The 15,160-nt window shown below is 43.1% G+C and overlaps 2 protein-coding genes across 7 annotated transcripts in view; both read left to right on the top strand.

Annotated features, from left to right (window-relative positions):
* The window catches only part of grip1 (glutamate receptor interacting protein 1), a 55,704-nt gene extending 44,709 nt beyond the window's left edge, over positions 1–10,995 (top strand). For 2 of the 6 annotated variants that reach the window (XM_076721985.1, XM_076721982.1), the window contains exons 18-26: positions 571–710; positions 899–1,096; positions 1,184–1,337; positions 2,259–2,297; positions 2,565–2,676; positions 4,676–4,786; positions 4,922–5,038; positions 5,120–5,266; positions 5,382–10,995. In XM_076721985.1, the coding sequence (XP_076578100.1) occupies positions 571–710; positions 899–1,096; positions 1,184–1,337; positions 2,259–2,297; positions 2,565–2,676; positions 4,676–4,786; positions 4,922–5,038; positions 5,120–5,266; positions 5,382–5,681 (1,318 nt within the window). In that variant the 3' untranslated portion in view covers positions 5,682–10,995. Of the gene's footprint in view, positions 1–570; positions 711–898; positions 1,097–1,183; positions 1,338–2,258; positions 2,298–2,564; positions 2,677–3,096; positions 3,130–4,675; positions 4,787–4,921; positions 5,039–5,119; positions 5,267–5,381 lie in introns of all 6 variants that reach the window. The other 4 variants (XM_076721984.1, XM_076721987.1, XM_076721981.1 and 1 more) reach the window with 3 other exon arrangements.
* Positions 10,996–12,571: 1,576 nt separating this feature from the next.
* Positions 12,572–14,448, top strand: lsm8 (LSM8 homolog, U6 small nuclear RNA associated). The gene is made up of 4 exons (XM_076722341.1): positions 12,572–12,791; positions 13,034–13,074; positions 13,470–13,597; positions 13,927–14,448. Exons 1-4 carry the CDS (start codon positions 12,761–12,763, stop codon positions 14,015–14,017), a joined length of 291 nt encoding a protein of 96 aa, XP_076578456.1. The 5' UTR covers positions 12,572–12,760; the 3' UTR covers positions 14,018–14,448.
* The last annotated feature ends 712 nt before the right edge of the window (positions 14,449–15,160 follow it).

A 15,160-nucleotide genomic window follows, 5' to 3' on the forward strand; every position in this document is an offset into this window, starting at 1 on the left:
ACTTTTTGTCTCATTGTCAGATGTTGGTAAAATAATCTACAGTCACTCTCAGGATGGACTGAGTAATAGATAAACTGTGATAATAATATTTCAGACCTTAAAACTAAGCAGTGAAACACTGTTTGGACAAACTTGAACCGTCTCCTGCAGTCAAACAGTGACAGGCTGTTCAGACGAGGAGGAAGTGGACAACGTCGCCATCTGCTGTCAGTGATAAACATCTGTCATTTCATCCCACTTGAACGTCATTTTCTTCATGATTACTTTATTTACCTTTTGTCTCATGTGCTTTAAACATGTAATCAGGCTGAAAATTGTGTTTACTTCTTGTTCTTGTTCTTTAAAGGATTGGAAGCAAATTCTGTGTTGGTGTTGCGTTTTTGCTGAAGGCTCAGAGAAACTGTTTTATTGTTTGTCAATGATGTCATCAAGTGTCGTTTTGCTGCCGGAATCAGAGTCAGGTTTATTTTGCAAACAGGATTAAATAAAAAAAAATAATAATAATGTCTGTGTGTGTGTGTGTGTGCGTGTGTGTGTGTGTGTGTGTGTGTGTGCGCGCGTGTTCTGTAGGACCGGTGCGATCCACGTTGGGGATCGTATTCTGGCGATCAACAGCAGCAGCCTGAAGGGGAAACCTCTGAGTGAAGCCATCAGTCTGCTGCAACAAGCCGGAGAGACGGTCACACTGAAGATCAAGAAGCAGGGAGAACGTACGCATACACACTTATACACACTTATACACACTTGTACACACTTAAACACACTTGTACACACTTGTACACACTGCATTATTTTTCAGGAAGTCCGTGAACGATCCTTGAAACTTCTCTGATTCCTTGGATCGTACTTTAACTGAGATGATAAGTCTGGATGATCAGGATGCTTCATTTCTCTTTAGTGTCGAGCCCAAAGTCCTGCGTGATTGGTCCAGGCTTGGGGGCGGGGCTTAGCCAGGAGCACCAGGACGGGGAGGAGGAGCCTATTGTCATGGTCACGCCTCTGTCAAACCAGAGAGCGTTCAGCACGCTGCCGTCAGTCGACAGCGCCGTGGAGTCCTGGGACGGATCCAACATGGACAGCAGCTTCACCACCCCGGGTAGGAAGCTGACCTCTGACCTCTGACCTCTGACCTTTGGTGTACTTCATTATATTTATATTTCTCTGTGTGTTTGTGTGTGTGTAGCTCCACCATTCCAGTCCTCTCCGTACAGTTTCCACGAGTGGCGCAACGCCAAGACAACCAACAGCCAATCATCTTCCTCCACTCGCCAGAGAGCCAATCCGTTGTCAGATCTTGGTCTGAGTGATGATGACTGGGACCGCCCACCGCTTGGAGGGTGAGAGAGAGAGAGAGAGAATGAATTTCCGAGATAGAAACAGATTTTGAACGATAACACTTTAAAAAACTGGGCAGGTAAAATCAACATAATTAGATGATTACAGATAAATGAATATAAACATCTGATCGTTTGTAAAAAAAAAATACATATGTAACATTTCAAAGTCAGTCTTTTATGATTACTGCCAAATGAGAAGTTATGTTGCAAAAGAGACAGTAAAGGAGAAGCACCCACGAACACCATGAATAATAAGATACTGAAAGGTCAGAGTGTGGTAGAGTAATCGAAGTAGTCAGGAAAACAAAGCAATACATCACAACCAGTAATATGGAACAAGATACCTGGAAAACAACAGGTGTATTATTTTGGAGAGAGTATTCTTGGAACACACAGCGTTTTTCAAAAACACCTAAAATCCTCCAATGAGGTAACGTCAAGTTGACGAGCAGTGGTGGAAAGTAACTGAATACATCACTAAAGTACTGTACTGAAGTACACCTTTGAGGCGCTTGTACTTTAAGTTACGTTACAGTGTAATATGAATACTTTTTCTGAAGTAAAGGGTCTGAATACTTCCTCCTCCTCCTCTGGGAGGGGGTTGTCAGCCACACCCATGTGTTCTTTTCTTTCACAGTTTTGCAGCAGCAGTGTCCTGATATAAGTATAATCGTGGACACTATATTTCAGTGCATACTGCTTTTGTGTCCAGATTAATTAACACTGCTCTAATAATATGCTCTAATACTCTCAATATACTGATGAGTATGTCAGTAGTTTTAGTAACGAAGTAATGATTCTAATTTCTGCACTCTTACTAATTTTCCCCCCAAATTAGCGTGTTAGCGTTCCTTATTCAAATCAGTGGGAGGTGGTAGCAGTGAGCTAACAGCAGTAACAGCAGTGTGTCTCTGTCTGCAGAGCCTGTAATCTGCCCAGCGGTCTAATCACTGACAGCAGGTACCACACTGACCTTTGACCTTTAGCCCCCACACAGCCCTCTGTCACCCCGTGACCTCCAGCAGAAACCCTCACCTGGTGACCTTTGACCCCCGCCTCACTGACACATACACCTGATGGATGTGTATGTTGTCACTGCACATGTCCCCACCTGTCGAAAAACACAACTCTCACCAGCATGACCTGCTCGTCACCAGTCCTCGTCTGTGTGTGGATGCATCAAGATGTTCTTCTCTCTGATTGGATGGCCGTTGACCTTTTCCTCAGGTTCACTGTGGGGCACGATGGGACAGAACCGGACCAGGAGGAGAACTTCTGGTCTCAGGCTCTGGAGGATCTGGAGACCTGCGGCCAGAGTGGCATCCTCAGAGAGCTGGAGGTGAGTAGAACCGTTACAGGTATTATGGTTACACGTATTAGTACAAGTATTAGGAGTTGTGGAAGTAGTAATAATAGTTGTAGTACGAGTATGAGTAGTAGGGCTGCGTATAATTTGAAATTCTTTGATACTAGTACTGACACGATACTGGAGTTTCATTAGCAGAACAATACTTCTTGAATTTGAACCCACGAAGCCCACCTCACTGAGGGGCCACATCAGTATCTTCATATTACGATAAGATTGCTCTGGTCAATGATGACACTGAATTATTAGCTCAAAGCAGTACTCATAGTAGTATTAGCAGTTTGGTGGTACTAGTAGTAATAATATACATTCTTCTCACTGCGTGCTTGTTGGAAATGCAGCTGTTAAATGGAGTAATTAAGCTGAAAAGAGAAATGACTCCTTCTCTTCCAGGAGTCTGGAAAGGAAACGCACCTCCTCACTCTGGTATCCTCCTCCCTCTCCACTACTAACTCTCCTCCTGTCCTCTCCTCTCTCTCCTCTGTAACTGGAGTCTTAGCGTTGTGAAACATCAGACATGTTAGCTGTTTTTGAATGTGACTCTAACTGCACCCCGGCAGCAAGCTACAGACCATGGTGACGTCATTGTGACATCTTAGTGACATCACCCAGCTTCTGACCAATCACGTGGCAGAGTCATGTTGCACTGGGCATGGCGGTTTGAGCAAGGCATGCTGGGAGAGCTTGTGCAAGGCCTGATGGGTAGTTTGTTTTGCCAGTCATGAAGCAAATCTGTGAAGTCATGCATGTGTCTGATGAGTCCTTGATTCTGATTGGCTGAGAAGTGGGCATCTGTCGAGTGATGTGAGAAGACCTCGGTAATCTCAGTAGAAAGAAGAATTGATTCTTGATTCAAGAGTAGATTTTTGTACAAAAAAACACAGAGAAGTCAGTAGATCTATAAAAATAAATCTCAGCAAATTCAGTTCAAACCACAGCAGAGTCAATAAATCTGTCAACAGAAACAGTAGTAGTCCTGCCAATAGATCCTGCCAATAAAAACAGCTGTAAATCCCACCAAAAGATCCTGTCAGTAAAAACAGCAATGGATCCTGTCAAAACATCCTCTCAATGATATAAATAGTAGAAGATAAATAAGTAAAAGTTAAAACAACCGTAGTAGATTCTGTTAGTAGATCCTTTCAGACGACATAATAATGTATCAGGTTAGTGGATCCTACCAGCTGACAGTAGATCCTGCCAGTAGAAAGTGAGGTACTGTAGATCCTGTAAGTAAATCTGTCAACAGAAACAGTCGTTTATCCAGTCAGTCCAACTAAAATCATACCAGTCATGTCAGTAAATGTCAATAGAAGCAATAGTAGATCAAATAACAGAAGATCAGTATGAACAGTAGAAGGTCCTTTTAGTGTCAAAGGACAGTAGGTCCTGTCAGTAGATATTAGTAAATCTGCCAATACTAAAAGTAGTTGGTAGATCCTTTTGACCAAAAGCAACAGTAGATACTCTCAGTATAATTTGTCAGCAAATCTGGCAACAGAAGCAGTCATTGGTCCTTACAGGAGTAGATCCTGTCAGTACAAACAACAACAGATCATGCCAGGAGAAGTAACTAAGAAGTAGATCACGTCATTAAACAGCATTTGATTTTGTTTGTTCTGCAGGAAGAAGCAGTTGATTCCGTCGGTAGAAGCAGCAGTAGATCCTTTGAGTGTGACTAGATTCCCTCAGTAGATGCAGCCTTTACTAAAAACATCCCAGTAGATTCTATTTGTTGATCCTCTTTGTATTCGCAACGGTAGATCACTGCAGTACTGTAACATCACAATGGAACATGTTCTGCTGTGTAGATCCTATCAGTAGAGACTTGTCCCGTTCTGGTGTGATCATGGCAACTGGGGTCAAAGGTCGGACTCCCAGGATGCCTTTGACCTCAATGTTTTGGATGGATCAAACTAGCTGTTTTTGACTGGCTGTCTGTGATTGGATGTTTTTGATTGGCTGTCTACAGGCAACCATCATGTCAGGCTCCAGCCTTAGTCTGAATCATGACCCCACCCCCCTGCGCAGCACACTAGGCCGCCAGGCAAGTTTCCAGGAACGCAGCAACTCCAGACCACAGGTAACCACGGCTGACCTCTGAAGTAACAAGTGACTGTTACACTTGACTATACTGGTGTTATTTTATGTCAAATCTTAAAAGCTAATGTTTTTTATCTTTAACATTTTGAGTAATTATTCCTGTGCCTATTCCCAGGTGACAGCTCGGTCCAACACCTTGCCCTCTGATCCCCAGCGTAGAGCCTTTGCCATGAGGAAGATGAGGCAGGAGGTCAATGAGATCCTAAACCAAAACCCTGTGGAACTCCACAAGGTGACGATTGACCCTTTGACACTTCAAAACGACAGGACATTAATCTTCTTGTTGTGATTCTAACGGTGTATCTGTTTGTAGTTGACCCTAGAGAAGGCTTCAGACCTGGAAGATTTTGGTTTCAGTGTTTCTGACGGTTTGTTGGACCGTGGTGTCTATGTTAGCAACATCCGACCAGGAGGCCCAGCGGAACGAGGCGGCCTCCGAGCCTACGACCGAATACTACAGGTAGAAAATCACAAGACATGCACAGATATGAAGTAAATGTTAATGTCAGCATGCTGAAATACCCACCGTGCTACCATGATGTTAAGCAGGTCCACTTACGTTTCATGTCTTCCAGATTAACCACGTACGGACCAGGGACTTTGACTGCTGCCTCGTTGTTCCACTGATTGCTGAGTCTCCAAACCGTCTGGAGCTGGTCATCAGCCGAAACCCCACCTCCTCCTCCTTGCTGGCCAATCATACTGACAACACCACCAACAGCAGCCACTCCCCTCAGCCAATTGGCAATGAGCTGGGACCATCGGAGCTCTCTGTTGGCCAAGGAGACGATGGTGGGCCGATCAAGTGGAGCCAACCGGGAGATGGGCTGGTGGCAGGGCTTGGGGTGGGGCAGGTGAATAATAAATCCTTATAGCAGAGAAAATCTGGATGAAACTGGATTAAACCAGTTCTAACCAGACTGGACTAGAGAGGTCAACAAGGAAAACAATGCAACAAAGTTGAATCAAACCGGTTTAGACCCATCCAGACTGGTTCGGAGTGGACCCCCCATGGTGCTACACACCCTCTGGATGAACTCTAATCCTTGACCACTAAAGTTTGACCTTTGAACTGCTAAAGCAGCCTGAAAGCACACTGATGGACTTCTCACCTTCTCACCTGAACCAGTTCTGAATACTGGTCCGACTGGTGTCACTGGAACCAGAACTATGACTACTGATCTGACTGGAACCACAGGAGGTAGCCTAGTGCCATGGCAACTGATTCTATTGAAACCACAGCCACAGTCAGTGGTTTTACTGGTGTAAGATTAATGGTTGCTGGTTCTGCAAACCTAGAACTAGGGCTATTGGTCCTGCTGAAGCCAGGCCCACAACCAATGGTCTTATTGGTTCAAGAGATGTGGGTTCTTGTCCTAGTGGTTTAAGAACCATGGCTACTGATTCCATTTATGACAGAGCCATAGCCAGTGGTCTGGTCCAAGACACATGGGCTCTGGTCTTAGTGGTCTTAGTGGTCATGGAAATATGGCCCCACTGAAGCCACAGCTAATGGTCTTACTGGTCCAAGACACGTGGGTTCTCGTCTTAGTGAAGGCCGACCCATGGGCACTGGTCCAACTGAAGCCAGAGCCACAGAGAGTGGTCTTACTGGTCTAAGACATGGTTCTTGTTCATGGTGTTAGTGGTTAGAGAATTGTGGGTACAAAGCCACAGCCATGACCACTGCTTCGAATCCAGAGCTGTGGCTCCTGGTCCATCTGGTCTTACTAGAACCTGAACCATGGCTTCTGGTTGTACGAGCCAAGAACTACAGCAGCACAAAGACTGATGGGACTCCAGAATCCAGAAACTACCGATGGACAGACAGTTTGCCAAGGAGACTAGGGATGCTCCGATTAGGCTGTCTAGGGCTGATGTCATTGGGTATGTCCAAACCATTACTGACTGGTTTCTGTTCTTAAACATTTAAAAGAAAGCCTCATGCCCACAAATCCCTTTTAAAACCCACCACTGTAATTTATATCAAAGTCTTAACCTCACTGGTTCAAAATATATTAGGGCATTTTTTGCCACTGCTCGCTTTGAAAGTTACTATTAGTAGAGTATGGATCCCACCAGGGTTACAGCTGCATTACCTTTATTGGCCCTGAAGGTTGGGTTTAGGTACAAGATGAAAGATGTTTAAATGCCAGTCTTGAAATGGAAATGTGTATGTATAAAGTTGAAAGTGGTTGTTTGTCTATGATTAGACATGGTGTGGGTCAGGTGAGGATAAGAATCTAGTGGGACGGGATCCATTAGACTACAGCAAGATGCAAATGCTCTGATCTTATTCTGACATGCTGGGCAATTCTGAATTTTAAAAGATTTAAAGACTTCCAAAATATTTATAATTAGCTATATGCATTAGCTTGTAGCATGTTATCAGAGTAGCACCACTGGCAGCACCAAACACAAAGACAAAGTCAAAGCAGCACCTGGAGTTTGTCTTAGTGACAGATGGACGATACCAATATGTTCATCAGAGCTCGTGCCAAATAACGACAAAGCAAATATTTTTAATATCAGCATTGACAAATTTGAAATAATAACCAGTCCAATTGGTGGAAAACAGGCAGACATGATGGATTTTAGCAACGAAAACACAGTGTGAAAGACATTTTATTGTCAATTTTAAGCAGGGACTGTATAAAAGAAATGGACAAAGCCTCCTGGTATGAAAAGTGAAGCCAATGCGGAAGTGCCTTAAACCTGCATTCTTTCTGGTGGCCAGCAGGGGGCGAATCCACGAGAAAATGACAGTAATTCTCACTTTATTTATTATTTCAGTAAACAGTTTCCTAATGAGTTAGTGGTATAAATCACTAGTTTCAAGTCTTCTTCAATACAGCATTTTTAAATTATGGTACCATTTAGGGTGAAATAGACGATAAAGCATGGTATACTTTAGGGCATGGCTACCTTGTGATTGACAAGTCGCTACCACGGCGACCTGTCCATCATGATACAGGTGTAGCAATGCATATCCAAGGCACTGTGTAGATTTAAATAGCCGTGAATTTGTTTTTGGGTGCTGTTGGTGTTTTCATCTTTGAACTTTGACCCTTTCACAGTGTGTTTTCATGAAATTGTAACATTCTGGTTTCCCACAATGTCTCACTTGGAAGCATTTTCCTAGAAGTCCATTTTGATTTAAGCCTGTTTTTTGCTAGCTGAAGTTAGCATCCCAGTTAATATCACAGTTATTGTGAGGTGTGGATGCACCTTCCGAAACAAGCTAGCTATTTACCACAGCGATAGCTCGTAAGTTAGCTTTTGCTATGCGGTGCTTGACCCCGCTGGGCTGGTGCTTTAGCATAATGGTTGCTATTCAGTCAAAGCCCGATAAAAAGGTAAATTTAACCAATGTTTATTTTGTATTTCTGGCACATGGGACACTTGTATTGTATTAGTACAACGTGTTTCCATCCCAGCTCCGCTCTCTTGCCCAAATATGATCACTTCTGACTCCGAAAACCCACATTAGGACGGCCAAAATGCTAAACTTGAGGCTTCAAAATGATAGTCCTCAAACTCTTTCTTTAATACAGCCTGTGATTTCAAGAAAGGTCAAGTCACATCCAATAATTATCAGCCGATACCGATCGGAGCATCCCTAATGAAATGGACGTAAAGACAGAAGGTTTACTGTTAACATTTGAGTTCTGTGCCATGACCGAGCTGCAGACTGGAAGAGTAATAATAATCATGTTAACAATAATGATGACAATGACGATGATGATGATGATGATGACACTGAGCAGTTCAATAAGAATCTTTTTCTACTGTTTACACCTGTTGGACTGGCCACACTGTGTGTATGTATGTGTGTGTGTTTGTGTGTTTGTATGTTACATGTGTGTGTGTTCAACACAAGGCCAGTTAACCCCCTCCCACCTCAATTCTTCGTCTTGGCTTTGTCCCAGCCCCACTTCTTCCATCGACCAATAGGCAGCCAGGATGACGGACAGAGAGCAGTTCTGAGAGATTCAGCTGATTGGCTGGAACCAATCAGAAAAAAAAAATCCCTGGCTGTCTGTGATTGGTTCTCCTCAACACCCAAACTGACCAATCAGCTCCCAGGAAGAGGCCAAGCATGCCCCCACCCTGACTTCCTTGACCCCCCCACCCCCCCAGTAACAGTGATCTATTATGCTAATCGATCGGTGTGTTTTTTGATTGACTGTTGTCAGTTTTCTCTGTTTGTTTGTTTGTTTGTTTCCATGGCGACTGAACGTGAAAAGATGTAAAATAGATTAAAAAACAGTTCAGTCCCGTCGCTGTTCACATCGAAACCATCGAACCCTGAAAACCTTCACCTCATAACCACGAAAACAACGATGTTACACGAGAAAAAAATCCTGATACAACAGGAAACCTGTGACAGTAAATACCTGTGTGTGTGTGCCTGTGTGTGTGAGCGTGTGTGCGTGCGTGCGTGTGTGTGTGTGTGTGTGTGTGTGTGTGTGTGTGTGTGTGTGTTTATTTTGGAGTGATGTCAACATCTGCCTGCCCTCACCTCAGTCTGAACTCACTATTTAAACTGGCCAATCAGCCCTCCCTCAGCATCAGCCACCAGTAGGAACGCTCCCCGAGTTAAGCAACCAGTAGCCCTTGACTAACGGCCCTGTGCTTTGGATTGGAGAGCTTTGATTGGCTGTGACTGTGCAGTAGCTGTGATTGGCCGTTTCTGTGTGGATAGTTGCGATTGACTGCTTGACTCCGTCCCATTCTTTGTGAACTGTGATGTTTTGAATCTGAAGCACAATGCTAGCATGTAGTTAGCATGTGGCTAGCAGACACTAAGCACAGGGCTAGTGTTAGCCTAATGTGGCTACCATATGGTAAACACACACACAGCACAAGGCTAATACTGGCTATGGTTACCACCAAGCAAACCTATGTGTACCATCTGGTAAATATATGGTGAGCACACAGCTAACACAAGGATAACATCAGGTCAACATATCTGGATGTTAGCACAAGGCTAGCCTAGGGCCAATACCTCATTAACACAGCCAGTGTGTGGTCAGCACACACCTAGCAAAAGGCTAACATAAGACTAGCATCTAGAAAACAGATATTTTGTTAGCACACAGCTAACAGGGCTAACAACTGGCTAACATAGGTAATATGTGGTCAGTACACACCTACGACAAGGCAAACACAGTACTACAGCTGGTGAACTTAGCTAGTATTCAGGAAGTACTCAGCTATGGCAACGCTAACATCTGAGAAATTACCACATGGTAGAACATTGCCAGTGCACGGCTAACACAGGGCTAATACATGGTAAACATTTCCAATGTTTGGTTAGCACACAGCTAACACTGAACTAGCTTCTGGTAAACATTGCTTATAGTTGTTAAGCATACAGCTAAGGCAGAGCTAACACCTGGTTAACACAGCAAGGTGTTAGCATAGGGCTAACACATTTGGTTTAGCTCACAAATAACACTACTGGTATTCATTTAGCACATGGCCAACATAGGGCTAACACAGCTAGTATTCACTTAGCACATGGTTAGCATTCACCATATTATGGCTAACATTACACAAATGCTCTGCTCAAAATCCTGTTATTGAGGTAAGTAGAACAGAGCCTAGCGAGGATTTTAGCACTGTTAGCGGTTTAGAGCTTAGCTGAGACAAACTGTTCCACCAATGGGAAAAAGCCACCGAGCTGAGGGGCGTGGCTTCAGGAGGGTTTGATGGGTGAGATCTAAAGCCATACACACTGTGTTTGTGCACATGTATTGACTGTGTATGTGTGTGTGTGTGTGCGTGCGTGCGTGCGTGTGTGTTTGTATATTTGTGTGTATGTGTGTGAGTGTGTAACATTGCAGGGATTTGCACTCTAGTGATTCACCTCAGCAAGACGTCCGCCCACACACGCCCACACACACGCACACACATACACATACACACACACACACACACATACACACATGCATTACACTGCCATTTGAAATAGTGGGTCAGATTAGTTTCCATGTAGCTTCACCAACCAACCAAACTGTATTTTTCTTTAAAGGAACAGGGATGTTGTAAAGTATTTTTGTACAAATTTAATACTTTGGTAGCATGACGTTCCTGGTGTTTGTCCTGTCGGGCTCCACTGCTCTCCTCCACCCCCCTTTATATGGACGACTACTGAGCAACAATAAAGATGAAGACCTACTGGGAGGACTGGACTCCATGTTTGTTTTTAAGATAAACACACAACATAGTCATTGATGATATGAGGTGAATGTTCAATATAAATGTATTGATTTGATTTGATTTGATTTGATTAATTCATGCTTGCAGTGGAGCCAGGGCTCCACTGAAAAAACGCAGAACTTTACAAAACAAACGTTAGAGAAAGAAACTACAAAACAATTTCAAGATTAAGAAGAATAGATAAATAACTAAAATATTTCAGGGCAGTGAATTGGGAGCAGTTAGCAGTCATAGTGGCCATGCTATGTCATTTTGTTTTTATTTATTTATTTTTCCAGTCTAAATAGTGTCATTATATAGCCTGACTGCTGTGTGCAGCGTTGAGTTCCTCAGCCTGCTGGTCTTGGCCATGGGTTCAGCCAGTTTGTGCTGGTTCCTCAGTGTCTTGGTGGTGCGGTTGCCTCGTGTTGGAGGAAGCAGGTCATACAGAGGATGTTGCTCATCATGCATGTCCCTGATTAACTTCACTGCAGCCTCCTCCCTCCTGATCTGGAGTGATGGTAGAGGTTGTGAAAAATTACCAGCTCTTCTTCTGATGATTTTGCAGGCACGTGTCTGGACCCGCTCTAGCTCTGCTTGTTGTTTTTTTGAACAACCCACCAAGAGCACTGAGCTATATTCAAGGCATGGCCTGATGAGAGTGGTATAGATGGTGATGAGGTCATCTGCAGGTAGACCGTATCTCGCCATAACGGTGAGATAGTGCAGCCGCTTGGAGGCGGTTTTTACTGCCTTCTCAATGTGTACATCTCCAGTCAGCTTTTGGTCCAGGTGGTATCCCAGATATTTTGTTGTTTCCACAACAGGTACGACCTGTCCCCCCAGCACCAGGGGAGGAAGTTGTGGGGGGTCACGTGCAAAGCATATCCGTAATTCAACCGATTTTTTCCAACCGTAATTCAACCGAAATGTAGTTTGAACAGTGAACTCCACTGTTCAAACTACATTTATATCATACATTTACAACACAAATATAGCAAACAGAAAAAATCTTAATGACAATTACAATGATAACTATACACAGCTATAGTAAATATTAAATTGGTGTGGTGTTGACAAGTTCATATCATGAAATTAATTAAATATTTGCTGAATAATAATTGTTACAATAGCCTGTCAATAATGACCATTTCATCTATAGGTTATAGCTATCATTTATCTTTAATTTATCTCTTATCAGAGGCACTTTTGTATTGTATTTTATTGTTATTTATAGTTTGGATATAAATATTTATGCAGGTAAATCTGTGATTAGCTAGTATCGGCCCAGACTAATGAATCAGTCGATCCGTAAATAGTTTTAACCATTAAAAAGCCTTCAAGAAATATGGTCTCCATCTAAAAATACACCATGTTATGTTTATTGAAGGCCTTTTCTTTTTAAAACATCCAGTTGAAATTATTAAATACAAATTGTGGATTAAAAAGTAGAATATTTTGTACGTATGAAGTAGCACAAAATGGAAATACTCAAGTACAAGTATTTAATTGGACTTAAAGAAAATAATATTTATTGCCGGATGTGACGTCTTCGCTCGGCGCTCTGCTCTCCTGTCTGCTTGGTGAATCGGTGGTGGATTAGTTCGGTCTGTTGTTCGGTGTGTTGTCGTTGTTAGCATCTGCTGCTGTTTCTCCGTCACGTTTCTGCACCGTTTCATCACCAGCCAACCGGTGGAAGCATTAACCGACCTCTCTGCTGGATTAATAACCGCCCAGCCCGGCAGGAAGCATGTCCACCGCCCTGGAGAGCTACATTAACCGTATCCTGCCGCCGCCGCTGCTAGCTGGCTAACATGCTAACTGCCCGTCTGAATAAATACATAGGTGCTACTTAGCTTAGCGTTCAAGCTAGGAGCAGTATTTGTTTAGTTGTTTGGGAACTCACAGCGGTGTAGCTTCTTCGTTTAGTTGTGCAGGAGTGTTTAACTTGATAATGTTAATTTAATGTAATTAGTGTTTTGTCCAAAAAAAAGTGTGTCGCTCCTCTACTCCGTGTGTTCAGGTACTGTGGCCATCGTCACCTCAGACGGAAGGATGATTGTGGTGAGTTTAAAAACACCTTTAACCATCTGCATGTGTGTGAAATGATTAGTAAATGAATTAATTTAACGGTGTTCGGTCTTTTTGCTTGGTTTCAAGTCAACATGTTTCTCTGTTTTCTGGTTCCTTCAGCTCGAAGTCATCAGTATCCGCTTGCAGTAAAACTTGTCTTAATGAAGGCCGAACTGTTGTTTTCTCTTTAGGTTATATTCATTTGAGTATTTTAAGAGTTAAACTTAAACTCACAGGAAGTATTTAGATTAGTAATTTGAAAGAACAGTTTAAAGTTTTCCATTGAGCAAAGGAAAGAAATCACATCACCGTCAGTCAGTTATCACAGTAACACATGGTGTGTGTGTGTGTGTGTGTGTGTGTGTGTGTGTGTGTGGTGCGTTCAGGGCACTCTGAAGGGCTTCGATCAGACCATTAACCTGATCCTGGATGAGAGTCACGAGCGGGTGTTCAGCTCCAGTCAGGGGGTGGAGCAGGTGGTGCTGGGCCTCTACATCGTCAGAGGAGACAACGTGTGAGTGACCTTTGACCTTTCACCTGTTCACAGTCACCAAACTCTGGACTGTTAGTCCGTCATGTCGGCATTATTTCAGCAGCAGAAAATAAAGGACATGTAATCCAGTCAGTGGTGGAGGAAGTATTCAGGTCCTTTACTGCAGTAAAAGTACTAATACTACAAATACTTTTTACAAGTAAAAGTCCCGCATTACTGCAGTGAAAGTATGTCAGTATGTACATCAAGTATTTAAGTAGAAGTATTCAGTGCAGTAAAGTGTCCCCTGTCACTGTTTAACGTGTGTGTGTGTGTGTGTGTGTGTGTGTGTGTGTGTGTGTGTGTTTCAGGGCGGTGATTGGGGAGATCGACGAGGAGACAGACTCCACTCTGGATTTAGGAAACATCAGAGCCGAGCCGCTCAACTCTGTCGTCCACTGACCTCATCATTACCCCCCCCCCCCCCCGCCCCCACCCCTGCGCTGTGTCTCCATGGCAACAGATGACAGCGTGACTCGTGCCTCGTCCACGCGTACGCGGGTACTTTTCAAAAAGCAGTTTTTTGTGTGTTTCGGCCACACGGACGCAGTTTGAGGTCACTGAAAAGCTTTTTGGAAACTCAGGTGAAGACGTGTTTTCATGTCGACGGGATTTTGTTTGTTTGTTTGTTTTCCTGAGAACAAAGGAGGAAAATCCCGGTTTTAAACTGACCCGCGTACATGTGGACTCGGCACCGGTTGTGTGTTTCAGGAGCTGTTTGCAGAGCAGCTTCACTGAGTTCTCTGATCAGCTGATGTTCATTGAAGATGAAAACAGACTCCTGACGCGACTTTTTCTGTTTGTATTTTTTATAAATAAAAACTTGAATTGCCGGAAGTTGTTAGATGTTTTTGCTTTGAGTCAGTTTTTGTCATATTGAGGTTTAATAAAGTTTTGTTTCTCAAATATAAACAAAGCCTGACTGACTGACTTCACCTCATTCACACTTTGAACTAAACTGAGTTTTAATGAGCTTCATTCTATTAATAATGATAAAAATCAAGTTCATCTTAAAACACAAATTAAGACAGAAATGATTCTTCTGAAGTTTAATTCTGTGAATCAATTAATGAAATGTATCTTCTGAAGGTGTTTTCAGACACTTTCATGTGTCCTCAGCGCCCCCTGCTGGTCAGACTTCACCTGCACAACTGATCAACGTCACGTCAAATCAATACAGCTTTTCACTGTGATCAATAGATGAATGACAGCAGATTTAAAATGCGCTGAAAACTTCCTCAGATTTTATGGAAATCAACGCTGGTGTTTGGGTTTTTTTTTTTTTTTTTTTTGCGGACTGGAGGTCAACATGAATAATCTGCCCGCCGGGCCTGTTAGTAGACATCTTGTCTCCACGCAGCAGGTGAAGCACACCTGCTGCGGTGTAAACAGCACAATGCTGAAGGTTTCTGAAGTTTCCTCTGATTCAACAGAGAAACAGAAGAATGAAAACATTTATGTTTAGAATGAAAATGTGCGACAGCATTTCTGCATTCTTGTGTTTTATTTACTTTATGCCCTTTTTGACTTCTACAGTTTGTCTGA

Source organism: Chaetodon auriga, chromosome 22 (genome assembly GCF_051107435.1).
Source record: "Chaetodon auriga isolate fChaAug3 chromosome 22, fChaAug3.hap1, whole genome shotgun sequence".
NCBI lineage: Eukaryota > Metazoa > Chordata > Actinopteri > Chaetodontiformes > Chaetodontidae > Chaetodon > Chaetodon auriga.